General features: G+C 33.1%; 1 protein-coding gene across 1 annotated transcript in view; it reads right to left on the bottom strand.

The window, feature by feature from the left end:
• LOC140437354 (protein big brother-like) overlaps nucleotides 1-26,827 on the bottom strand; it is a 201,695-nt gene extending 174,868 nt beyond the window's left edge. The window contains exons 1-2 of the mRNA XM_072526835.1: nucleotides 26,555-26,827; nucleotides 17,024-17,212 (exon numbers count right to left, since the gene is read on the bottom strand). Of these exons, the coding sequence (XP_072382936.1) occupies nucleotides 17,024-17,212; nucleotides 26,555-26,737 (372 nt within the window). The 5' untranslated portion in view covers nucleotides 26,738-26,827. The remainder of the gene's footprint in view (nucleotides 1-17,023; nucleotides 17,213-26,554) is intronic.
• Between the last annotated feature and the right edge of the window lie 544 nt (nucleotides 26,828-27,371).

Below are 27,371 nucleotides of genomic sequence, written 5' to 3'. Positions count from 1 at the left end.
GGCTTATTTTCAGTAATTTGTCTCCTGCAGTAAGTTGTTTTCAATAACGCTTGTGCTATCATATAATGTTAGATTTTGTGTATGTTTACAAATTTTTGAGTATGTAAAAATTTACATTTGTTCTTCTAATTTGTTTTTAGTTTTATTTAAATTTTTATATAAGATAACCCCGTTTCACCCACGTTTTGTATATGAGAGAATATCCCATTCCCATGTTATTAACTAGCCTTTTCTCTTATCCGACCCTGTATTATATATCTCGTTTGTGTTCACTGAAAGTATTATCTGTCGATTGCGATAGATACGCGCATACTTGAGAGAATATAATACCTATAAGAGGAAGAAACATCACCCCTCGTGTAACATTACAATCTCAATTCATGCGAAAGAATACTTTTGACAAGCCGCTGCACCCGATCCAGACCACCCTGTAGATTGCATGTAAAACTGGTAAGTGAATTTTTGTTGATTTACATGTAACGAATTTTCTTTTATCATCATTACATAATTTTGGTAATATTATATAGTTTTTTATCTTAACAAATTTGTCCAAAACAATATTAAACTCGAAATATATTTCAAATAGAAAATTGGAGAAAAACTTAATATTGAAAATGTCTACAAATGTTTGCACGAATGCAAAAGAGGAAAACCATAAATTGGTGGTCGGATCACTATAAACACACTAAATTCTCATGGAAGAAATGAAAGAAAGGATTGCGCAGTCTAGGAGGAATAGAGGAAAATATTATCAAAACGAAATATAAAAAGTACCGTAAAAAACCACCCACAGAGATGGCTCCGCATTCCCCCAGAAGTAGTAGTACCAAAGTACTATTACTTCAATAGTACAGTGAACAGTGTACTAGCGACGTGAGCAGGAGTCTCCAAAAGTTCTGATGAAGACTCGAGAGACGGAATAGAAAGCTCGATAACATCAGTTATACCTAAGTTTAATTGTACTAGCCGCGCATTATAGGGGAAAGTAACCAAAATTGTACCGGCGCCAATATTGTACCACCGCTGTATGTATACTTTATGAGGAATCCAGAGCGCTCTTATGTCGTTTAGTCGAACTAGTCACTTCCTAGAGTTGAGTGCTGAAGTTTCACAACGTTCACATTTGTCGATTGTTTTATCGAATTTTTTGTATTTCATGGTGTTTCAGTATAGTTTTCTAGTTCCATACGTAAGGTTACATCTGTAAAGGTACGTGCAAACCATTTTTATTCATAATTACAAGAAAAGCATGTATTTAGGTGTATAAAACTAAGTTGTTTCCCTTTGTCGGGCCATTTTTAGGTTAGGAATCGCAGTTTATTTACGTAAAGTGCAAGTTTTCCATATTGTACCACGCCGAGTTGCCTATATTGTACCGGTACAATTTTAGATACCACCTATTATTTGGGTATTTAATACCTACTTATTTTCAAAAATAAATAACACACACCGTTCTTGTGTGTTTTAGATGCCCAAAGGAAAATATGGGAACTGGAATGTGGACGACATGAGCCGAGCTCTTCAAACATTTCGTAGTGGAGACATGGGATTAAATGAATGCTGCAGGCAATATGGAGTCCCTAAACCTACCTTGCTCCGTCATCTTAGGGGGACCAATGTCAAGGCAAATGAAGAAACGAAGGCTTTTGGCCGTGGCAGTGTGTTACCAACAGCAATGGAGAAGGAGCTAGTTGATCACATTTTAAAACTGGAGACTTTGATGTTTGGCCTCACGATCAATGATGTTCGATGGCTTGCATTTGAAATAGTGGAGAGAAATCAAATACCACATAATTTTAATAAAGCATCAAAAATGGCAGGAAAGAAGTGGTTTTATGCTTTCAAAGCTCGTCATAAGGACATAATCTTACTGAGAGAACCTCAAGCAACGCAACGTCCATGATGCGCGCAAAAGGATTCAATAAAAGGAATGTTTACGACTTTTTCGACCTTCTGGAAAAAATTGTTGATGAAAATCATATTGACACAACTCGCATATTTAGCGTTGACGAAACGGGTGTCAGCACTGTGCAAAACAAATGCCAAAAGGTTCTCGCACAAAAAGGTAAAAAAAAGTTGGGTCAGTGTCCAGTGGAGAACGTGGAGTCAACACGACAGCTGTTTGCTGTGCGAGTGCCTTCAGGAATTCACGTACCACCTATGCTTATATTTAAGCGTATGCGAATGAACAATGATTTGAGGGTTGGAGCTCCACCAGGGAGTATGGTTGAGATATCAGAATCAGGCTACATGAGAAGTGATCTCTTTGTAAAATGGCTCCAGCATTTTATTGATTCTGTAAACCCAACAATAGAAAAAAAAGTTCTTTTGGTACTGGATGGACATACAACGCACTCCAAGAATCTTGAAGCAATTTTACTTGCTAGAGAACACGGTGTAGTAATGCTACAATTGCCTGAGCATACGACCCATCACGTGTAGCCTTTGGATAGATCATTATTTAAACCTTTCAAAGGATACTACACTCAATCAATTGAAAAGTGGCTTCGTTCTAACCCCGGATTATGTGTTACACATAGCTGGCTTGATTTCTGAAGGTTATGGGAGAGCAGCAAGCATTGAAATTGCAGTCAATGGTTTCCGAACTAGTGGAGTATGGCCTGTTGATCGCATGGTCTTCAAAGATCATGACTTTTGTGCGGCTGAAAATTGAAATGACCATGAAGGCAGTGAAATCCGGGAAGATGGTGAAAATGAAGAGCCTAATGAGACAAGCAACGCCTACAACAGAAGCTAATGTAGACCACGAAATAATCTGGCCTGAACTACCTGGTCCTAAAGAGAGTTTAGCTATGACTACTACACCCACTAGGCCTACTAAAAAAACATACGAAGCAAGTCCAAAACTTAACATTTCAATAGATTCAATTTCCCCGATACCGAAGCCTTATCCAAAATCCAAGAAGGGAACAGCACAAAAGGCAAAGGTTTTGACGGGAAGTTCCTATAAAAATGAATTAGAATTAGGTAAACAGCTACAGTTAGCACAGGAACAGGTAAAACAAATAAAAATGAAATTGGGAAAGGCTAAACCGAAATCGTCCAAGAAACTTGTAAGTGCTCCAAAAATAAAACTAGAAGGTAAAACTAGCCTTAAAAGGAACAAAGGAGCTGTCAAGAAAAACTTGGAGCCACGATATTTGTGCAGGAGTCCAACCTGGAACCCAAACTTTTTCTTGCTTTGAATACAAATAAAAATATTATGTATGTAAATAGCTTCTGATATTAGAAAATAAATTTTTAAAACAAAACATGATTAATGGTATTCACAACAATATCCACACAAAAATACAATAAAATTTATACTGATCCTTCTATATAGGTTACTACGGGTACAATTAAGGAAACCCATGGTACAATAAAGGCAACTAGTTTTATAAATTGTACCACTTGCAACCTACCAGAAAAGCATGTTTTTTACAGTAAAATCAATAATATTAAGTTACAAAAATTATTATATGTGTGTAAATGTTTATTATTTATCCTAATATATCGTTCAGTTTATGATGACGTATATTATTCAAATTAAAATTCAAAATATGTTAAGTGGTACAATATTGGCAACTCTCCCCTATATATATATATATATATATATATATATATATATATATATATATATATATATATATATATATACGAAAATGTAGAAAAGAAAAATTAAAGGAAGAATACCCAAACTTTAAAAAAAATTGTCATTTCTACATGTAGATTGTAAGTAGTCTACATGTTTTTATGGTCTACGTTAGAAGTGATATGGACTTATATAGATAAAATGTAAAATTTAGGATAATAATCGTTTAGGAATGTATAAAAGCAAAATTAATTTCTTGGTAAATATTATGGGAAAACCCGTTTACTTGTTCTTAACGGCCTGGATAAACAAAATTTAAGGGATTAACGATCACTTTTGTGTTTCGTATCGGATTAAAAACTTTGGGAAATTTTGTAGAAAGTTTAAATAGGCAGAGCCATTGTAAGATTTGTTTATAGAAAAAAAATGGGAAATTTAAAAGTAATTTCTTGAGAACTGGGAAATTGGTGTGATTTTGAAGAACAAAACTATTTTTTCTCAGGAAACTTTATATTATCATATAAGAAAAATATTAGCTTTAATTTGATATAAAAAAACATGCATATACGTCATGAGCAGCGCATTTTATTTAAAAAATAAATGAACAAAATAAAATATTTGTCAAAAACTAATTACTATTAATTGAATTAAAAATATTTGCGGCCATTTTTTGACTGGCAACCTATTACCAATGTATTCTTATCCTAAATGTATGTAAAAATGTGAGTTTGATGGACTACGTTATGAACGTAGTGATTCTGCAGTGGGATCTTGTACTTTTACTTTACTCTTGTTTACCTCTGCATTTGAACAGACATTTAGGTTATGTTATCAGAAGAAACTAGATGACTACCATTACTTATTGTGATTATTGGTTGCATATGTATTTTTTTATTTTTGGAAAGATAATATGTACAAACAAATCTTACTTAATTTGTCTTATGTTCAATTTCCTGCTAATACATTTTTTGTTTTTCTGAATGTGTGTCATTTCCAAAAATAAAAGTTTTTGTTCATTTCTTTCCTTCTGTAAAACGCTTACAATTTCTATGAAGCAAGCGTTTTACAAAAGGAAAGAAATGAACAAAAACATTTATTCAGGAAATCGGACATAAAAAAATTAAGTAACATTTATTTTCTCGTCGAGGGCTCTCTAAGTAATCAGCAAAATCAGAGATTGCTAAAAGCTACAAGAAGATGTTAGGAATACCTTTATTTTGACAGTTATACGTCAGTACTTTACCCATACAACTTGCCACCATTTGTAATCTTCGCGTAGAGTAAAAGTAGATTTGCAATCTTCTATCAAGGTTGGATTTTGTAATTTACTGAAATTGCCATCGATGATGGGTCTCTTGACTTCATGTTTTTTTTGTATCGAGGTCGTAGCAAGCGTACACTACATTATTTGTACATTATTTGATAATAATTGCCAGATGTACAGGTCCTGATGATTGGGAAACCATAAAATACGTAGAGAAGAGAAATGGTGAGATTCAAATTGAAAAGGATAATTCAATCCAAACAGAATAAAAGTGTTATGCATAACTTGTCAATAATTTCCTACCACATTTTACTGCTATCCTTACATCAACACCAATATAGTAATGATTTAAAACGATTTCTACCATCACTTTGGATTTTCCGCTAATTTTATTGAGCATTACGTATACTTTTCGTATGGGAATACATAGGTAATTACATAAAACTTGATATTATTATTTTTATAATTAGATTATTAGAACACCTGGACGGTATTTTGATACTATGTTGTCAGTGGGGAAATCTGATATCGATCAACGATATTAATTATAAACATGAAAACATTTCCAGGAAACGAAAAACCACCGAAAACGGATCTGCTGTTGCTTACACACTATATTTTTAACCACAGTTTTGATATCACATGATCGAGAAAGTTTTGTCGCTCACACTGTGATTGTAGATTAAAATTAAGTGTAATACACGTAAATATTATTTTGTGTAAGTTTATACGAAATCTATATTTTTCAGTGGTGGTGATACTGTGAACACGTGAAATATATTCAGACAGAAATAAAACATTTTTTCGAGTGAAATTTAAAGTTTTTAAGATGCCTTTGGGAAAAAAATACAATCTAAACAACCCATTCTAGTCTTTTACGTCATTAACAAACTATTTCATTTTATACTATCGTAATTTAAACTAGTTTTATTATTTTAATTTAACTGTTGACATTAATTTTTTTTGAGTCTTAAAAATATTAACTAAATTAATTAAATAAAATCAACTTATAGCCGGTTCACAATTTGTTGATAGCTCACTACAAGTTTAACCCTAATTAGAAAACTGAAATTCAGAGAGGATAGGTAATACGATATAATAGTAAAAACCAACCTAAAACTGACGGTTTAAGACGTTTTCGACTAACCCACCTTATATCTGAAGGAATACAATACCTTATAATCCTATTACGGGGGTATTTTGAATGGTTAGAGATGAACGACGAGTGTCGTAGAGTACATGATTGAAACATTTATTTGAACTAAATAAAAATATTTTTTAAATTGTACTTATGAAAATTGTATTTTTTAATAAAACTTATTTATTTTATTCAAAAATAAAAAGTTTCTTGCCATTTGTAAAAGATACATTTATTTAATTAAGGAAAAAGGCGCCAAATGTCGCCTGGCATAATTTCCAATGTGTTTTAAATGTATCCATTATTTTCGAATCCGTAGAAAACTAATAAATATTTTTGAAAAATTTAAACGCAGAATGAAAGATTACATTATTACTCAGGGCAGAAAGTCCCTGAAAACTTCTACAATGTTTATTTTAATATGTTATGCAACAGGGGTGAAAATAAAAGAGAAAATATAGTATAATTTTTAATTGAAAATATTGCATGCAAAAGAAACTTTTTATTTATTCTAATAAATATTTCATTCTGCCTTTAAATTTTTCAAAAATGCTGTTTAGTTTTCTCAGGATTTGAAAAAAGAAATGGATACATTTAAAACACATTGAACATTTTGACAGGCGACATTTTGCGCCTTTCTCCTTTAATACCTTACGATTACAACTATTATTACTTGCCTTATATAATTACGATTAGAAAACTATTCAAATTTAAAATATATAGGATCAACTTCGGAATCCGAGTCATCTTGAGGGTTAATAATTAGCGGTTGTGTCTCTACGGTCGCATCAATTATGTTATCAAGATCCCACATTTTTTGTTCTTCTTCTATTACATGCCATACTGCATCTTTCCAGTTTTGTTCTGTAATATGTTGTAAAGACTCGTATAACAATTCACGTACAGCTTGTATTTTATATAACGTATTTTTTAACGTATAAGTCTAAGGACTGTAATGTTTCGCCTTTCCGCCATTTTGTCAACTACGTATTCCTTGAACTTAGATTTGTGTTGCCGGGCAATTTTTAGAAGATCTGCTTTTACCATTCCATCTTCGTAAGGCAGATACTTATTCCGCAGCCAGTCAAGAATATCCTGTTTCTTCCACGCAGGCGTTGGAAGTCTTTCTACTAGTCGTGAATGATAAGGTGCATTATCTAATACTATAATTGAATTTGGTGGTATGTGTTCAATCATCTGCTCAAAATACTCTTCGAAAACATCAGCTGTCATCTCCTCGTGATAGTCTTTTGTGCTTTTGGACTGAAATTCCAACAAACCATGCTTAACAAATCCTTTTTCACTGCCAATGTGAGAAATTATTAATCTACTGCCTTTACCAGAAGGTGGGGAGATACCAGTAGACCAACCTTCCATAAAGGCTTGCCTGGAGCTTAATATATTTTTATCTGACCAAATTTTTTTTAGAGTATGACCTGAGTTTACCCACGTTTCATCCTGGTAGAAGATGGGCCTTCCTTCAGCCCGGAATTTTCGTATGGATCTTAGATAATTTCTTCTCCAACATATTATCTCCTCCCGGTCAATCAAAAGTGGTTTTCGGTCTGATTTCTCCCACCGGAAATTTAATTCTTTTAAAACTTGCCACAATTTAGTTCGTCCGATATGAGGTAAATCCGGGTCGTCTCTAACATCTTGTAAAATTTTGTTTAGGTTTGGTATTTCTTTTTTGAAAAAAAATCCATGAATTTTCCTTCGAATATCATTTTTGGCCAATTCATCAATTTCAATAGGCTTTTTCCCTCTCTTTAAGTGTTCGTTTGTGTTTGGGTTAGCTATACCGTGTTTTTTTCTTTCTGATAGGAACCTATATATAGTTGACTCTCCTACGCCAGTCATGTTGGCACAACTTTCGACTATGTTGCGAACAGTGTTTGTGGGATTCTGAGAAACCAGAGCATCATGAACATTCAGGACAATAGTCTTCTCTCTTGGTGAATAGACAGACTTACTGACTGTACGCCACAGTACCGGTGTAAAACTTGATAATGTTGATGATGAAGCCATCACAAACAATCCAACAAAACGAGTACGAGCGAAAGGTACGTATATGTTCGTAGGTATATGGAATAAAAAATCACTCACGCACTGCATATAATTCGCAAAAGAAATATTCGAGACGCTAATTACTGCCGTAGACGCGGACACACCGACGAGCCGTAAATTACATGCAATCAAAAACGTACTAAACAAAAAAATTGTTTTCGTTCGTAATAACTTCACCCTTTTAAGTTAAGTTTCGAATATAAACTGAACAAACGAGGCACGTGGCCAATGCATACCCATTATATTATTAAAAATCTAGGGAATTCCATCCTAATTATCTTGCAACGAATAGTACCTTCGGATATGAATTCCAGGTTTTCTAGTAAAGTGATTAAACGCGAAGATTAGTATTGAAATATCCAAAGAGATAAGGTATTCTTATTTACAAAATTGTTAATGGTTAAATTCTTATTTTTATTAATATAATATAATTACATAACATTATGTGATGAATGTGAAAGTGAAAGTTTTAATTGTTTTTTTGCTAAATATATTAGTATTAAAATATTATTAATATTATATATATAACAGTATTAAAAAATATTATATTATTATTTAATGAATAAAGACCTCAGGAACGCTTATGGTTTACGACCGTTTTATGAGTTTGAGGCACATTTCGTGCTCTCAACAATTTATGAACGGAGAATAGCAGTTTATCGATTTCTGATTTAGATGTCGAGCCAAAATCCTCCTTAAAATTATAATCTTTACATATTACTTATAATAAATGTGAACATTAATTATGAATTAAAACATAGTTATAGTTGTAGATGATTACTGGTTCTCCGTACCACATAAAAATCAAAGAAAAAATGCTGGATTCATTAGATGCACACACAATGGATACTTAGTTACGTCATTTAGTTAATATAGAATAAAATTTGCACGCAAATGGCAGAAAAAGGTCTTGTCTTGTTTTTTACTTCCGAAACACACTGACGAAGATCAAAGTGATCAACCGATCTCTTTGATCAGAGTAAAAACTAAAAAATAAAGAATAAAACTAAAAAATTACGGTTCATTTTGAGTTCTTACGGTTCTTCGTTTCACCTTCCTCAGAGAGTATCTGAATTGAAATTGCTTGACTGAGATGAGACCCAAAAATCATCTCAGTGGAGACCACTCCAAAAGTCCACTCTCTAACAAACAATTCTTAGCGTTGGAATTATTTCCCTGCCAAATTAAGTAAAAAGGATTTACGCCACAACAAACACAATATAGGGGACAAATATACAATTGAACAGAAAAAAACTAGCTGTTAGGCGTATCTTCTTCTTCTTCTGGTTACTATCCGTTTCGGATGTTGAAAATCATATTGGCAATCATGAGCTTGCTCGCTGCGGCTAGAAACAGCTCCGTTGAGGTTTTCTTAAACCATGTTCTTAAATTCCGCAGCCATGATATTCTCCTTCTACCGGGTCCCTGCTTACCTTTGACTTTACCTTGCAATATAGACTGCAGCAGGGAGTAACGGTGCTGATTTCTCATAACGTGTCCCAGATATTGCAATTTTATGCGTTTGATCGTAAACAAAATCTCTGGTTCCTTCTTCATTTTTTCTAGAACTTCCTTGTTCGTGATCCTTGCTGTCCATGATATTCTCAGCATTCTTCTATAAAGCCACATCTCAAATGCTTCAAGTTTTTTAATAGTGGTGTCTGTAAGCGTCCATGCCTCCGCCCCGTACAACAACACAGAGAAAACATAGCAGTTAGGCGTACACCTAATAAAATTAATTTATTTTCTGAGAATGGGAAATTTAATATAAACTGAATGTTGTGAAGACCAAAATCCAAGCCTAAGTACTAGATAATAGTTCAGTCATGTTCCGTATGTGCATGTTCCGAAGAGTTCCGTAGTGGCATAATTCAGCGAAGGGGTTAGCAATATTAATATTTTAGTCTTACATTAGCTGCAAATAAAGTGACAAACTTGTTTATTTAATACAATAATTATTGTAATTTAAAAAAAATTGAAGGGATTTTTAACTATAAAAACTCGAAAGTATATTTTTACGTTTAGATTTCATTATTTGACATTTAAGATTCATCATTTCATTATTTGACATTAATAAGGTCATGAGGTTATTAAAAGGTAAACATTGTATGCAGTAAATAAAATTAATTATTAAATTGCAGTATTACTATTAATAAATATGGATGCAATAATAAAAACTGGAATGTAGGTTCTATTACCAGGAGAAAATACAAATAGAAAAGTTATACCGTGCAGTTGTATATCATTACTGATACTGGTCCTCTATTCCACACACCAATAAAAAGAAAAAATGCTGGACGCACTAAATCCACACGCAATAGACACTAAGTTACACTACTTAGCTGACATGGAATAAAATTTACAGTCAAATGACAGAGAAAAACGTCTTGTCTCACATTTTGGATGGTTTTTTACTTCCGAAACAAACTGATGAGAAACCATTTCAACTGTTGTGTTATCGAAGAATGCTCAGAATATCATGAGTCAGAACGAACATTGAAGTTCCCCAAAGAATAGAAAACAGGAAGAACTAATCAACCTAATTAAAGAAAAAAATATTTCAGCAAGCTATTAAAAATATAAACTTCGACAACTCGTCATTGAAGAATAGATAAAAGAAAGAAGTGCACCGGGAATACAGTGAGCGATAATGGAGCAACAAAATATCGATAGGATTTTGTTGATATTTTACGTGCTAATGGATCGGGAATCCTATGATGAAGATAATTGTGAAAGAAACTATTGTAGCAGAATTTTAAAGACAACTTAATATTATGGATTAATTTTAAAATTTAAAATATTTTCATTTAAAGTGGCTTCCAATTTAGAATTTGAAATATATTTTACAATTTGCAGTTTTTTGTGAAAACGATATTTTAAAAAAGCCATAGACAAAAATCTGAGTAGATCGAAGGTTTTTACAATATTAGTGTAGTTGTTTCGCAATAATTTCAGTTAATAAAACATATATTTAATGACGTACCAAATGACGTCTCCAAAATTTACTAAAAGCTATTTTTGGTAGGTTGATATGATATATATGAGTCTGGATATTAATTTCATGCTAGGATAGCCTATATACTTTATATTCTGTTTTGTTCTCACACAGTAGGATTGAAAATCATTATTATACTATTAAAGCGCATTAAAGCGTATTATCATACATGTACATTTAGTACTAATCGTCAAATTTGTTGATATATTTAATTACCAAATATTATAAAACTTTATTTGATATGATCAGGGTAATATCAAATAAAACGAAATAAAAATTTTGGTTGAAGATCGTCTTTTGCAAGAGCTGTACAAGCGAGGGAGACTTTAAGCATGGCGTCCCGACGATCAATATCGACGTCGCAACACCATTGGTTAGACCAGAACAGCGTCGATGTTCGCCATTACGAAATCAGTATACTTCCTAGTTGTAATTTGTTCATTTTAGAACAGAAATTTCAAGCAAGATCCCTTCTTTAAAGGTTTTGGGGGAAATAATCCTTTATATTTATAGCACAGTTTCACTTCTTTACTCAATAATTGACTACGTAGGTAGTCATACTCATAAAGATTATTATGAGTATTCAAAATGAACGTGAAAAGTGTCCAATGACTGAAAATCTTTATAATTTATAAATATTCATGAAATATGGTCAAATAATTACTAACTAAGGTTAGAAAAAACATTTTCGTTGTATAATTTCTATATAATAAAATTATAAAAAAAAACTCATTTATGCATACAAGAATAAGTAAAAGATACATAAACGAGACACGAGAACAAAAGTTGCACATATCTAGTATTATATCTATGCCAATCTCGTTCACTGCTTTCAGAGTCTTCGATGAAACACCATCTATTAGCTATTATATAGCTGGGTTTTTTTGTTTCTTAGTTGATTGAGTGCCTTCTCTACTTCTGCTCCTAAAATGATTTGTTTCGTCTCTTCGATTGCATGTTTTTTCTGTTCTGAGACTGTATAATTCTGAGTTTTCCTAGATTTCTACAATGCCTGTTATTACCTCTGCGTTATGGTTTTGAATTGCCTGAAGTTGGGGCTTGAACCCTAGGGCCAAATATTTAACTTTTTTAAATAGTTAATGACTTTCATGACGATTTGCATGTTGCTCTAGTTCTTAACACGTTATTTATGTGATTGTTTTCGTCTCTGATACACTGATATATTTCTACTGTGTGTCAAAATATTACAAAAGATATTTTGTTGAAACACTAATTTAAAAATTAATACAATACGTCAGAAATTTCAATTATTCTGATTAATACATAATACAGACTTGTATTTTATACTTTTATAATTATTCTTAGAATACGACAATATACCAGGTAGAACTCTCATTTTATTAGCATCAATTTCATATCGTGTTAACATTTCCATAAAGTTTAAAAGTACGGTATTTACATTCAAATAATTGTCACAAACAGCCCATTTACCTATTCAAGGAAACAGCAACAGAAGGATTAAGAAGGTAAACTACTTGTATATACTAGTAGAATTCTTCTAATTACTCTCGGAAATTCTTACAAAAGTAATAGTTTTATAACCGTCTGGCAGAATAATAGGGGCGGAAGGCAAGAAGCCTTTATGTGACTATTTATAGCTTGAAGCTACCATACTATTCTGTAATAAAATGAAAGGTTTTATTATTACTACATAGCAATAAACTTTATAGATTCCCTCATCCATTGTTTGTAAAAGCTGGTACCTACTGAAAGAGGCTTAAGTGTTTAAGGTGCATCAATCTGTGCTTTTGATTTTTTTTAAATAACCAATAGGAATGCGACGAAGGAAATTATTATATACCTAATATTTTTTAGTTTTATATTATGTTTTTCAGTGTAATTCAGTGTTACTATGTACTTACCAAATTATTCTGGTAAAAATTGTACATACTTCATAAACTGGCACGAGATAATACTGTGTACCTAATAAGAGTGCACGGGACGTGAAGAAGACGTGAGAAACTATTAGACTCGTTGGCAAAATAAAGGATCAAAAGAAAGTTTTTAAGGCACAACAACATTTTGCGGTAAGACGAAAAATGTCAGAAAGGAGCTCCAAAAGTATCTGGAAAAGAATTATAACAACAAATAGAGAGCTATGTAGAGGAAAACCTGTAGTCTGATGGATTTCAGCAGGCGGGAAATTAAAAGGATCACATAGAGGGTGATAAGATTTTCATTTCGGAAAACACCACTACAACACAGATATGGTGAATGAATAATAGGATAGATAGAATAGAATAATAACAGGATATGCGAAACTAAGGAAGAAACTGCTGTAGATGTTTTCTGTGACAATTCAATACTTTATGACATGAGGTTAATGTACTTATAAAATAGGTGTTGAACTGATACACTATCAAAAAGGTACAGCATCCAAATCATACAAGTATACGCTCCCACCAGCCGATCATCACATGAACAAAGAGCAATTTTACCAAAATATTTCTAAGGCCGAGACAGAAAGACCCCATTTCGAAATAATGATGGGAGATTTTGACGCCAAAATAGGAAAGCATAACACTAACAACATACCAAATAGAGGAATATATGGTTAATGGTACGTTTAGGGGTACTTTTGTAGGGGGTGCAAGATCGCCACCAATATTTGAAGATGCTATGGCAGATTTTTCGTCGGATAAAACAAAATACAATAAGTCACTTTTTAAAAAGAGTTCAAAGACACTCACTTGGAACGCTGACCTACGAAACATCCTAAGTAGGGTAAACAGAGCCAGACTCCGAACAGCACTGTGTGTCAAATTTGGGAACACCAGGTCATGTTACTCTCTAGCATACATATAAAACATTTATAAGACTAATTATCGAATACAGAGCGAAAATCTACATTCTGCTAAATAAAAGACAACTAAGAAAGAAAAATCCTGAGGAGAATCATAGATAAAAACTGTGACTATCCGTCAACGTTAATCCATCAACTAGCAATCATGGACTCTATCCATGATAAAATTCACAACATAAGCAAGATATGCGTTCTTGTTACAATAAATGACTCGACCAACAAAGCAAGGGAGGTCCTCAAAAATACATGCCACTGTAGAGGACATGTACTCACCAGACTTCCAAAAACCAAGGTCCTATTCCTACCCGCCAGATTTCTAAACACAGGGGGCAACGAACTTCCTAATGAGTAGGTACTGGAATATCTTAGAAACAATCCCACTAGAATACCACAGACAATATACTTGCCAAAAACGCTGATCTAAGAGCCGTTCCTATCAACCCTGAGAACTGTATAAATAGTAACTGCATGGAATATAGAGTAAATGTAATAGTAACTCAACCTTCATAATAATCACCTGAGGAAGTAGTGCGAGCTAATACATACCCAAAAACCTAGGTTCTACCACATCTTCTAGCCCAAAACTACAATAATCTTAATCCCCCTACTTAGACCCCTCGCAACAAAAAAAAGGGGGACACCTTTCCTTGAAGCGGCGAAAGCCTATATCGAGGTCATAACGTTTGTCATTCATTTTTAAAAACTAGACTAGAATACCAAACGGTATACCAAACTCTGTAGACAGCATACCAAACTCAGTATTATATTATTTCCCCTCGCAATTAATAATTCTTACCTAATTTTAATAAACCCCTTATTTATTTTCTCGTACGCTCCTGAAAAATACCTCATATCTTGTCATTTAAAGATATTATCTAATATCTGTACTACCTATTCCATGTTTTTCTATGCTTTTGTAAAGACATTAGAAACAATGTAACGCCGACAGAATACTCAATATGAAGATAAATCTTCAGTTCTATAGTTAGTTATTTTTATCTAAGTTACTGCTGTTGAAATCACTGTGACATTAATATCTGCTAAACATAAAATTTCTCATTTATTTCTCAAGCCACTTATTTTGAGCTATATTGTCGTAACTACAATGGAGTGATGATCTGTTATTTATTACTATGCTCTAATTGACCTGTTCATCTCCTTCTATATGTAGCTGTATTTATGCGCAGTTTTAATACCCATTCTATTATGTCTATTTTTGAAATGAAACTCGAAAACGCAATAACTTTAAAATTCTCGTATTCGCTTTTCTAGTTTCTGCCTTTCCATGAAGATAGAAAGAAATTACTAATAGTATAAAATTCGAGGGCGATTTACCAGCATTTTTTTATTTTACGTTTTTTACAAGACAAACTGTAAATAATTATGGCCCATATGGCTCCATATTAAAGAACGGACACAACTGGCCGTCGATTGGCTGCTATAAATGGATGATTATATATTTTGGCTGTCTAGTGCGCTGGGGGCCTAAGTCTGTTGTTTTTGTTCTACGACGTATTTCTTCGTTTGGGATTCGATCTCTCAGAGAGACGCTTTTCAACATTTTCCTTTTGAGGCATGGGTAGGTCCGATTTAAATTTATAGTTTAATTTACCAAACGTTGCCCAGGTTAATCCTACACGAAAGCAACGGACTATTTGAGATAAATTGTCAGATATAATGATGCCTGAATACGAAGACATATATGCATTTTTCGTAGACTTCCAAAAAGCGTTTGACAAAGGCCAGCATTAAAAACTTTTAAGAGAAATAACATACTATAGATCCAAAAGTAGCATCAAATCAAGTCATAAAATCAAAATATGAAAGCAAGGTTTACAATCTAAGGCAAACTGGCATATGAACTAACCATAAATAGAGAAGTTCACTCTTATTTCACGTCTACAGCGAAGTCAAGTTTCCGAAAGCTCGATCAGACACAGCGGGAGGTAATTGTGGTCAGCAGACGTGTATATCAGGTATGTACGCACATCCGATTCATTTTTATTAAAGATATGAAAGTTCGAAAACAACTGATTAATACACACATGTTAAAGATTAGGTTTTAAATTTATTAGTTTAATTTCATATTTTCCATTCGTGCTTAAAGTTGCTTTACTGAACTTTTGTATTATCGAATAGTGCAAATGCCGCGTCGAAAACAGAACTGTTCGAACAGATAAAATGAATACAGAAATACCAAATTTGATAGTCCACACACATAATATAAACATTAACTACAAGATGTAAGGATGCACTTTTTGGCCATAAAAATAGTAAGAACAGTTTTGTGGCATATGTGACGGACGGTTGGGGTACACTATAAAGAGCGGCACCTCAAAAGTGAATCTTGTGTATAGTAAAAGCTCATGTTTATTGTATCTGTGCCATACTTTGTCTTCACAAATCGTCATAAAATCGGTTTATGATGCACCAGGCGCCTATTTAGCTCAGAATTTGGCCGACTAGATTTCATAGTCGGATGAAAATAATCAGCGGTTAGACTTAACAATTCTGTTTATTTTAATCGTGTCTTTATACAAGATATATACAGGGTGTTCATGTGTTTTACTTTTTTTAAACAAAGAAACTTCTTAAAGTTGCTTTTATGTTAAACAGAAGTTATCCTAAGAAAAGTCAAATTTAATATTTGGTACATTTAATGAACAATGTTAAATACCGATTGATGCAAAACTAAACAGATAAACGCTTGGTCTAGATCGTATAAAAACCTCATAGTGAGATAACACAATGCCCCATTTTTTCCAAAAATACAAACAAAGTATAAAATATTGTTGGTGACCACCAACTGTTAAGAGCTATAATTTGAGACAGAAGTGCGCAAAAGTACCAGATATAAACACAAACACATACATAATATTAAAATTATATGCATGAAACCGGAACACGAAGGAAATAAATCAAATTGACCATATTTTTGCATTAAAAAAATAATAACAAATTATTTAGTCTCTTAGATCTTCTAAAGAAGCTATTATTAAATAGAGTAAAGAGAAACAAGTATATTAGATGAAATATAGGTAAACTCCAAAAAAAACAGACAAAATATAAAGAGAATGAACGAAATTGATGCGTATTACATCCATCATTTAAGCGCAGCATTAATAAATATAACGAAAACTTACCTTTCCTGGTTCCTTGTCAAAGTCGCATTCCTTATCTGGCATATATCCCGATGTGGGTGGTGCGAAAACCAGTTGCAGATTGGTACCGGTAGCAGCAAAAGCTATTTCCGTGTGGCCTTCTCTGCAGGCATTTTGAAAACGGACCATGCGTTCTTCCTGCGGTCGATCTCTGTAACCTGTATACCGGACCTTAAAAAAATAAACATTTAATAACATCATTTTATTATTTCACTGATGATGAGAATAGACATTACAATAAACCAAAAAATAATATTGTGACGAATATCCTTGTGTGACGTTGCTGCTAAAATAAAATCCAAAATTAGGAGAGGACGCACAGATAAATGTAAAACTCCTTAGTATTAACATAAAATTACATAGAAGATGCAAAAAAAAAACATCGCAACCGTTTAAAAAGAAAAATCAAGTCAATTCTAGACCTATATCAAGGTATGCCCTCTGATTAAATTTTAAATGTTCAAGAAGAGGATATCAATCAAATAGAAAACTTTTTCATGAAGTACACAGCGATTGCTACCAAACACAGAAACTTAGAAGTAGCGGTCAACAATCTACAGACAGAATTGGATAACATTGAAGAACGGTGTATCCAATGGAAAAAAGCAATAAATTTAGAGAAGACACAAGCAATCATATTGAAAAAGAAAAGAGAAAACCCAGAGGAACAGCTGTTAGTTCAAGATAATCCCATGGAATGGAAAAGAGAAGCGAAGTACCTAGAAGTCATTATGGAGTAATTATGGAGTAAGGCTTAACATTCATGCAATACGTCCAGACACAACCATCCAGAAAACAGCAACAGCCAAAGCAGTAATAAGAGGAGTCGCAGGTAGAAAAAGCAAGAACTGCGCATAAAGACGAAAATGAGACTGATAAACTGCATCATACTTTCAATAATCACATCTCTCGCATGGGGACACAAGCAAAATTGCAAAAAAAAACAGAATTAGGTTTGCAGAATTAGAGAATCACCCAATCCCGATTCTGTGAGAGATAAATAAAATTTGATGCATTCCATCGATGGAAGCACAAAAGACCAAAACAGCAAATCCTGACTAACACATAAAGTCTAGATAATTCGTAGCTCTACCAACAGAAGAAGCCCCAGCACGTGGCACTGGCAATTTTAATAATTGATGTTAATTTTCAGGGCAACCTTCAATAAATAATAATAAATAAAGGCATCGGCCACCAAAAGAATTACAAAATACTAACACAAAGGCGACAGCCATCCAAAAAAATTAACAAAATCTCAAAACCTTGGCACGCAGTGCCTACATCTTCGGACACCGAGTCGCCGAACTGGGCGCAGCCGAGAGCAGAGACTTGAGGCCTGAGCAAGCAATTTCAGTTCGATCATACGACACTTTTAAGAATACAACTGCAAGTAGATAATGCTCCAATCGATCAAGTGAAAACCTTTAAATACTTGGAAATGATGATGTATGACTAATGGGATCCTCAACAAGAAATAAAATGCCGTATCGAACAAGCAAGACAAGCTTTTATCAAATTTAAACCGCTACTATGTAACCGCAATCTTTCATTCAATCTCCGCTACAGGATGGTTAAATGCTATGTATGGTCCATATTGTTATACGGCATGGAAACATGGACGTTAAGAGTACCTTCCATTAATAAGTTGGAGGCCTTCGAAATGTGGACGTTGCGAAGAATGTTCCGCATACCATGGACAGATAAGGTGAGAAACGAGGAAGTCTTAAGAAAGGCAAATACTGAGAGAGAACTACTCAATTTGATCAAGGTACGAAAAATTGGATACCTCCATGAGGAAAAAGAGAGGAAAAAAATACGCAATCTCTCAACTAATCATCCAGGGAAAGATTCGTAAACAAATGTCGTGGCTACGAAACATAAAGAACTGGACAGGCATAAATACATACCACTGGCGATCTTTTGCATGCCGCAAAAGACAGACGTCTGGCCTTAAGATAATTCGCCAACGCATTATAGGTGCACGGCACTATAAGAAGAAGAAGATACGTCACTAGCGAAAGCAGGAAAAGAGAGCTTCAAGCCAGCCTGAATTAATCGGGTTAGGATATCGTGTTTTAGTTCTTGTACCCAGGACTTCCACACGAAAAGCATTTGGCTGATAGTGAGCCCCTATCGCGGATCAGAGTGCTATAGCGTGGAAAGGGATGGTCTAGAACATTGGAGTGCGGTGGAGTAGTTCTTGATAATGCGAATAAATACACCTCGCTCCAATGAATTGTAACACCCGAATGTCATTCTAAGGGGTGTGCAAGTCTCTCGGACTGGGTTAAATCAAATTGAAGAAGAAGTGACTGTAACGAGGAGCAGAATCCGTAAAAAACATTGTGTTAGATAAGTATTTCTCTATTAATGTTTGCTAGTCATATACACAGAATATGTAAGTCACTTAGAATATAAGTCTCTGTAAACAAAGTTTTTCTAAAATCGTAACAGACTTTTGGTCAAATATTACTAAAACGTAATAATTTGGAAAACTGTAACAAAATTAAGAATTAAAAACTTAAATAAAATTGAATAAGTAGAGCTTTTGTGGGGTTTGTGTAAGCCATATTGCACAAAAATAATTATATAAATAATAAAACTATACATAAGTTAAATATTTTCTTAAATCGAAAACAAAGAACCAATAAAAGAATTGGGAATAACTGAATACAATGACAAGTTAATGAAAACGCTTTGTATCAGTTTTGCTACAAAAATAAAATAAATATTATCTAGGTTTTACATTATCCAATTTTTTCATAAAATGTAATCTATAATATGATAATCAATACTAATTTTAAAAAGTATTATTCAATGTGCTAACTAAACCGTACTCAATTGTGATCTTTGGTATAAAAATATCCTTTTTTCTATATCTAACTACCCGCCGCTGCGAATTTGCATATTCAATTCACTTATTACTATGCACAAACAAACATTTTTATTATTTCCACTTAGTTGTTAACATATGCATTACTTAATTTGAAGAATAAGCTGAAAAATATGTCAAGTATATCCGGTCGACACGGCGAACAAAACCAACATCAGAGATTAGTCACCGCTTACGCGTAATCCTAGCCAGCTTTTATTTCCTTGAAATCAGATTTCGCATGAGAAGCGACCAGATCTCAACTGCCGATTAAAAGCACATCAAAAAATTAATATTTCAAGTGTTACGACTGTGACTCAACTATATAATAAAATTCCAATGGAAAAAAAAACTATAGTACCTAACGGTTTTTCAGAAATTTGGTAAACACCAAATAATAAATATTATGAGAAAGACAAAAAATAGGGTCTCGAAAGTTTTCTTTAACTAAGGAAAAGAAGTCAAGGCGACCTTGTTAGTGATCGCAATCTAAGGTTTACACAATATGTTGATAAGGCTTCTAGTTTTTGCTCTTATAGTAAAATTACAATGACTATATGATTATCTCTTTTTATTTTATATTTATTATATTGATTACTGCTACTGGGTGTGATTTTTGTTGTGTCCAATTATTAGGAAAATATCTATTTAGTAATCTCCTAAATTTGCAAATTTAAGCCGCATTGTTGTTTGTTGTGTTGTGGAAACACGTTTAGAAACTAGAAACTTTTTTTCGAAATATTCAAAAGAAATCTTCACTACGCGGACGTTAAAACGTGAGTACCATTGATTAGCCAATCTATAAAAAATACTCTGTTGATTGTCGGCTATAATTTCAGAGCCATTCCTTAACAGAAACCTCTACCTACATCTGCTTTCAAATTAAGCCTGAACCCTTTAAGTTACTGCTGTAATGGACCAACCACATGGTAACCAAATGTGTAATAAGTCGGGACTGTAATGTGGATGTTCTTGTGACTTCCAATTTCATTCACTTAAATATATGAGTCACAGAGGGTCGGCCATTGTCACACCATTACTGAATTTTCTGGAACGTTCATTCTTGATGTTGAAATATAAGCGTTTTAAGATACCTAAATATCCCTAAGCGTTAACCGTAAAACACCAGTTTCTCTAAAACTCAACAGAAGTGCATACACCATTGTAATAAAATTCGGTTACAATTACTTTTCCTATGGACGATTGTGACCGAAATCTCATCAACTGCAAAAATTTAATGTTGTTTGTTAGCGCATAATATTAAGGCCAAACAATAATTGTTCTGTGAATTGAACATTGATGATAATGAGATCATTGATTAGATTAATAGAAATAAATAAGAGTATATTTTTAACCCTAGAGATGACAAAACTTATACAAAAACTAATACTTAAACTTCAAGAAAGGAGATAAAGAAGACCCCAACAATTATAGAGGTATAAATCTACTGAACACCGCACTTAAGCTTACCACAAAAGTCCTAAACAACAAAATCAATAAACTAACAACTTTATCACATGAACAACAAGGATTCAGATCCGAAAGATCATGCGTAGACGCCGTATTTTTACTAAGATAAATCACAGAAAAGGCCATCGAGTACAATAAACCAGCATATCTATGTTTTATAGATCTCACAAAGGCTTTCGATTGCATCCAAGTCGAAGACGCCTTACACCTACTTTATTATACAAACCATCGAAAATATCTACTTCCATAATCGAATACAGGCAAAGATAAATGGAAAACTAACACAGTGTATACCAGTACAAAGCGGAGTCAGCCAGGGTGACTCGTTAAGACCACTTAATGACTCAATCTGGAAAAACAAACACCTACGACACGACACAAAAGAATCTATAAAGCAGCAAGTAGACCTATATTAACATACACGGCGGAGACAAGACCAGACACATCTAAAACGAGAAGAAACAATAGAGATGAAAATACTTCGACGAATATCAGGGAAAAATCTGCTGTATAGGGAGAGAAGCAAAAACATAAAAAGAGCATGCAATATAGAAGACATAAATGGACGGGTGACAAAACGGAAACAGAAGTAGAACAAACACATTAGTAGGATGGCAGAGGATAGGATAGTACGAATAGCACGAGATAAGTCACCAAATGGACGAAGAAGTATTAAAAGACCAAGAAAAAGATGGTGCGATAATTTAAACAATTTAAAAGGAAGAAGAAGCTTATAATCACCCTTTCACTGCTCATTTATGTCACGTTTCACATATGGTTGACAATTATTCCGATAATAATTAATTAAAACCATTAGTTGAATTAAATTTGAATATAAAATATCTGAAGTAAGCTATTGTATGTCACTTGATTAAACATGACATTTGTTGTAGGCGGTGAGTCTTTGATTTGAATTACTTTCAGAAACACTATACATCTTTAACCACCAGAAGCAATTATTTTATTTAACTTAAAATCAGTAATTCCACAGTTTACTAACAGTCATAACAAGTCAATTATGTAAACAAAATAAAACGGGGAATTTTTAGTTATACAGATTTAAATATATTGACTAACGTATACTAATAAAATAATTAAATAGGTACTTGATCATTAAATTTATAATATTATTGGAAAAGTTTGTAACAACCGGTATGGAAAATATGTTTTGGGAATTGCACTTACAAGAAATCATCATAAAAATCTGGCAAACTCACAGAAAAAGTGATTATAATCTTATTTAATGTGACTACAATAATGAGACATTTTGTGTACTTAAAAATACGTAATGGAATTTTTTTACGGTGTGGAGACAATTCTAGATATCCACGACTTTTTTATTGCCGATCTTCATAACTTTAGATGGCATGTAAAAAATATAAGTACAAGATTCGACACGTTGATAAAACTGTACAAGCGTTAATTATTTTATTTTTCTCGTTTAATGCTCTTAGATTGATTGATATAGTCGTATTAATATATTTATATTGTAAAACGCTTTAAATGCGGCGAAATTTGATCCCATCTTATCCTGTGCATGTGCGTTTTAGTTAGAAAGTGCCAATGCCGGTGTGCAGTAAGTATATTTCAATGTGTACAAAAATTTACAAAAGAAATTAGGCTTCGATGAAAAACTGTTGGCACAAGCAATATTGTTGGGAGAACGGAAAACGCTGTGCCTAGCATTAAAGAAGCCAGCTACAAAAATAAGTTTAATATTAAACACCAAAAAAACGAAGTATATGAAAATAAGCACGCAACCACAAATCCTACACTCACTTGTTATAGAAAACGACGTCATCTAAGTAGTGAACGAATTTGTATACCTGGGAGCGCTCCTTAACACTGAAAATAATACTACCGTAGAGATAAATCGCAGAATTTGCACGGCCAACAGATGCTATCTGTTGCTATTGGGCTTAATGTCCTCCTTAAATCCACAATTATATCGAGAAATACAAAAATTAAATTCTACAAAACAATAATACGCCCAGTCCTAACATATGGGTCAGATACCTAGACCTCTATCAAAAAGTAATGAAAAATATTGGTTGTTTCGAAAGAAAAGTACTAAGGCGAATCTATGGAGCAGTGAATTGACAGTGGAGTGTGGAGAAGACGATACAACTTCGAACTTTATAGAATATACCAGGATCGAGATATCTTTACATTAGAAATATTAAGATGGGACGTCCAAAGTGGATAATGATGTGGTATGTAATGCGGATGGAACAAAATGATTTAGCTAGAAAGAGAAAGGTCAGAGAGAGTCAGAAGAGCTTGGTCAGAGAAGAAACGGAAGACCTTGAGCAAGGTTCCTTGATAACATCGATGGAGACATGAGAAATAAGGAAATAAGTACTTGGCGGAGGAAAGCGATCGATAGGGACGACTGGAGAGAAATTCTTGAGGAGGCTACGAGCCACGCAAGGTTTTAAAGCCAGAATGATGATGATGACAAGCCACTTATGATTTAACAGTAATTTCACTTTCAGCTGTATACAAAATAGCAATGGAGCAATGTGATTACAAATGTTTAAAGAGCTATAGATGCTTCACTTATAAAACTATTGAAAACCACAATATATGATTGCTACCGAAGCAATGAAATACCTAAAATTGGAAACAACCGGTAGGAACATGAACTGCTATGATAAAACTCTTTAAAATTTGATAAAGAAAATGGGCTTAAAATTTAAAACAATAAATAAACGTCAAGTAGTTATGGAAAGCCAAAGAATAGTCAACAGATGTAATAATATACGTCTAGATACATATATACAGTAGGCGAATGTAATTTTTAAGCGAAAGTTGCTATGATATCCACGATACAGTTAAGAAAGGATGGACAGATGGTTCAAATATGTGCATATCAAAAAGTTTGCAAATAAAGAATTGCAGCTAATTATTGTACATTGCGGAGGAAGTGACGGATGGGTTTTGAATGCTTTAAAATTATGGAAGAAGAATATAGGATTGTAACGTTAACTACCACAAGAGTATGGAAGCTCATATTTTTGAAGATTGGTTTGATTGACTGATCCCAAATAGTGTAATAATGCTTGACGCTTCCTATAATTCTCGACAGCTCACTAAGATACCAACTAGGTATATGTTCAAAGTAAGCTGAACTACATATCTTTTTAATGGAAAATTATTGTATTTCGAAGATTTTTATACAAAAAAACAACTTATTGAAGTTGTACATACGTAGCAATTTAACAAATTATATGCCCTAGACTCTAGAGTCTAGAGAGTATTGCCGAAAAGCAGGGACACACTTTATTGAGATTTCCCCCCTATTTTTGTGTGTTCAATCCTATAGAGTTAAACTTGGGGACAATTAAAACCAAATGTAAGTCGTGCAAATACATTTCCTAAATCTGATAAGAAGGTAATTAAAACAGAAGTATCTAATATTACCAAAGAAGACTGGTGAAAAAGAATCGCCAAAGTTAAAGAATACTATAAGAAGATTGGGTACTTTCACATTAATGGTGAAAATAAATTTATTATTGAATTGAATGACGATAGTGATATGTAGAAAATACGGAAGAATGAGAAAATTAATGAAAAAGTATTTGAAGTGATTCTTTATTAATCGTTGTTGTGCAATTAATATTCTGACAAATTCCAAAAGACGTTCGTTTTAAAAAATTATGTTTTTAGGTTCTGTATTTTTGAAATAAATAAAAAAATAGAGCAGGCACATGCATTTTTTGCTAAATTTTAAAAAAATTTAACTTAATACTAACGTTAATTTTGGTTTTAAAAAACTATTCTACGTCAATTACCAATGCAAGCATGTGGTAAGAGGAGCGATTCCTGTAAAGTGAAATATATGGTCAAAATTAATTTTAGCTCGTACGATATTATCTCCCGCTTTAATGGTACACAGCTAAGTAAAAAATAAATATTTTTAATTGCATATATAATTTTCAGAACAACCAGCCACCGCACTATATGAAAGCAGCACTATCAAAACCTGATTCGTCTTTCTTCATATTTCCGATGGTTCCATCCAATGACACTATATTTATTAAAATTGTCATTGCTGTGGAAGTTTGTCCTTGCTTTTCTCGCTTTTCCCAGTGTTGATCATAAATAACCTATTCTGTTGGCGATCCTGGATAAAGATGCTAGTAGCTTTTCTGAATGTATAGTTGTGCAGCCTTGTGCTTTAACTGTTAAAGTATTTCATTTAATTCATTGGCTTACTGGCTATTAAAACAATATCGTCAGCGAATCTGATATGGTTTAAGTAGTTGATCAAATTAAAAGGAATATTCCAATTTCTCAAAGTCTTTTTTAAAAATTAGAAACATTCACATTGTCGAACTTTTTTATAAGGAAAACAGTTTTTATAATTTCATCCACTGCGACTTAATTTGAAAATATATGACTTGGTCATATGACTTTGATGTCTGGATTCAATAAATAAATGTGTTTTCCATACGGTAATAAATGTTTTCCTGTTTACGTTTAAACATTTTGTCTTACTCAAATGCAATAATAATAACAGTACAAAACTGATACTAGATTGGATTGATAGGTACCTACTAAAATCGATAATTACTAAACTTTTGAAAAATCCGAAAGATTCCAAACAACGGTTTATTAGTTAAATACAGCGAAGTAAGCGGCTCTATTGACACCGATCAGTCATGATCACCATCACGGAGAACCTAATGGAGAATCTTTCACTAATTCTACATTACCAAAAACAATAGAGGTCTGATGACAAGTAAACAATGGTGAAACTCTGACCTTGAGTCAAAATAAAATGCGAAAAGTCAGAAAATGCAATTTTAACAAGCGAAATCCAAAGTGATAACTTTTACAAATTAAAAATACAACAGCCGTGTAGCTGTCATAAAAACAAAGGACAAATAGGGTATTATGTATTTTTTATTTCTGGGTAATTTTCCAAAAAATCTAGACTGATAGATAGGTGCTAAATATGAATTGAAATTTACAGCATGTATAAAAAATAGATTGTAAAACATGTTTTCAGTTATAGGAAACAGTTAATCTTTTTGAAAGAACTGACTAGACCCTCTACGTGATTTTTACAGAACTCTACATACTATAAGAATTTGGAAAATTGTTATTTTTTGTCGACATTAAAATTTGTCAAGTACTTGATAGATTTAATAAAAAAAATGACTTACTTCGCTTTCTCTGCTCAACCTTCTAAACAATTCATCAGACTCAAATTTTGCTTTTTGATCTGGCACTACCCGTGGCATTTTGAAGATAAACCTAGGTTTAGGTTGCTCGTACAAACTAATAGAGTCAAACGACATCATGCCTGATAAGACCGATGCGGGATCATTCATCGAGTGCATATTCATTTGGCTAATATCACAAAGACGGTTTTACGAGAAAATGTTAAATCAAATTCACTATATAACTATCAACACCTCACTAGGCAACTGCCGGAGTATCACTAACTGGTCTTTTTCGAAAGAGAGGCTGACACGCGGAGTCGCCGCCTGTATGGGCGTAGCTTAGCAGTTATATCCAATGGGAAGGATGGGTTCGAACCCGTTTTTGTGTAACAGGGGTTTTGATGTAGGAAGTAGACTCTCGGCCTATGAAAGCTAAGAGGATATTATTGGAATAATCTTTTTGATCTGTTGTATTGTTGGCTATCAAGTTTTAAATGTATCTGTAAAGTATCTATAGAGTTTTATGTTTGTATTTTTGTTCTTTTAAAAAGAATATTTAAGTGAAATTGGTCGGTAATAGATGGCCAACACATTTGCTTTATTTGTTCAAAAATAGGTTATTTTTGAAAATAGCTTTTATATTCCTAGTACCATTATTTAAAAATTATTAGGTAAAAAATAAAAATATTAAAGCAATACAAGTTATGATATATCTACAAACCTGACAATGTCCACACAATTACGTGCTTGATAATAACAACAAATAATTATACACTGTGTGTCAGCCAAAAGGAATAAATTAGGTAATAAATAAATG

This window comes from Diabrotica undecimpunctata, chromosome 3 (assembly GCF_040954645.1).
Source record: "Diabrotica undecimpunctata isolate CICGRU chromosome 3, icDiaUnde3, whole genome shotgun sequence".
In the NCBI taxonomy this organism is placed as follows: Eukaryota; Metazoa; Arthropoda; class Insecta; order Coleoptera; family Chrysomelidae; genus Diabrotica; species Diabrotica undecimpunctata.
The sequence above is the reverse complement of the archived record's forward strand: the minus strand, read 5'-3'. Positions and strand labels throughout refer to the sequence as shown.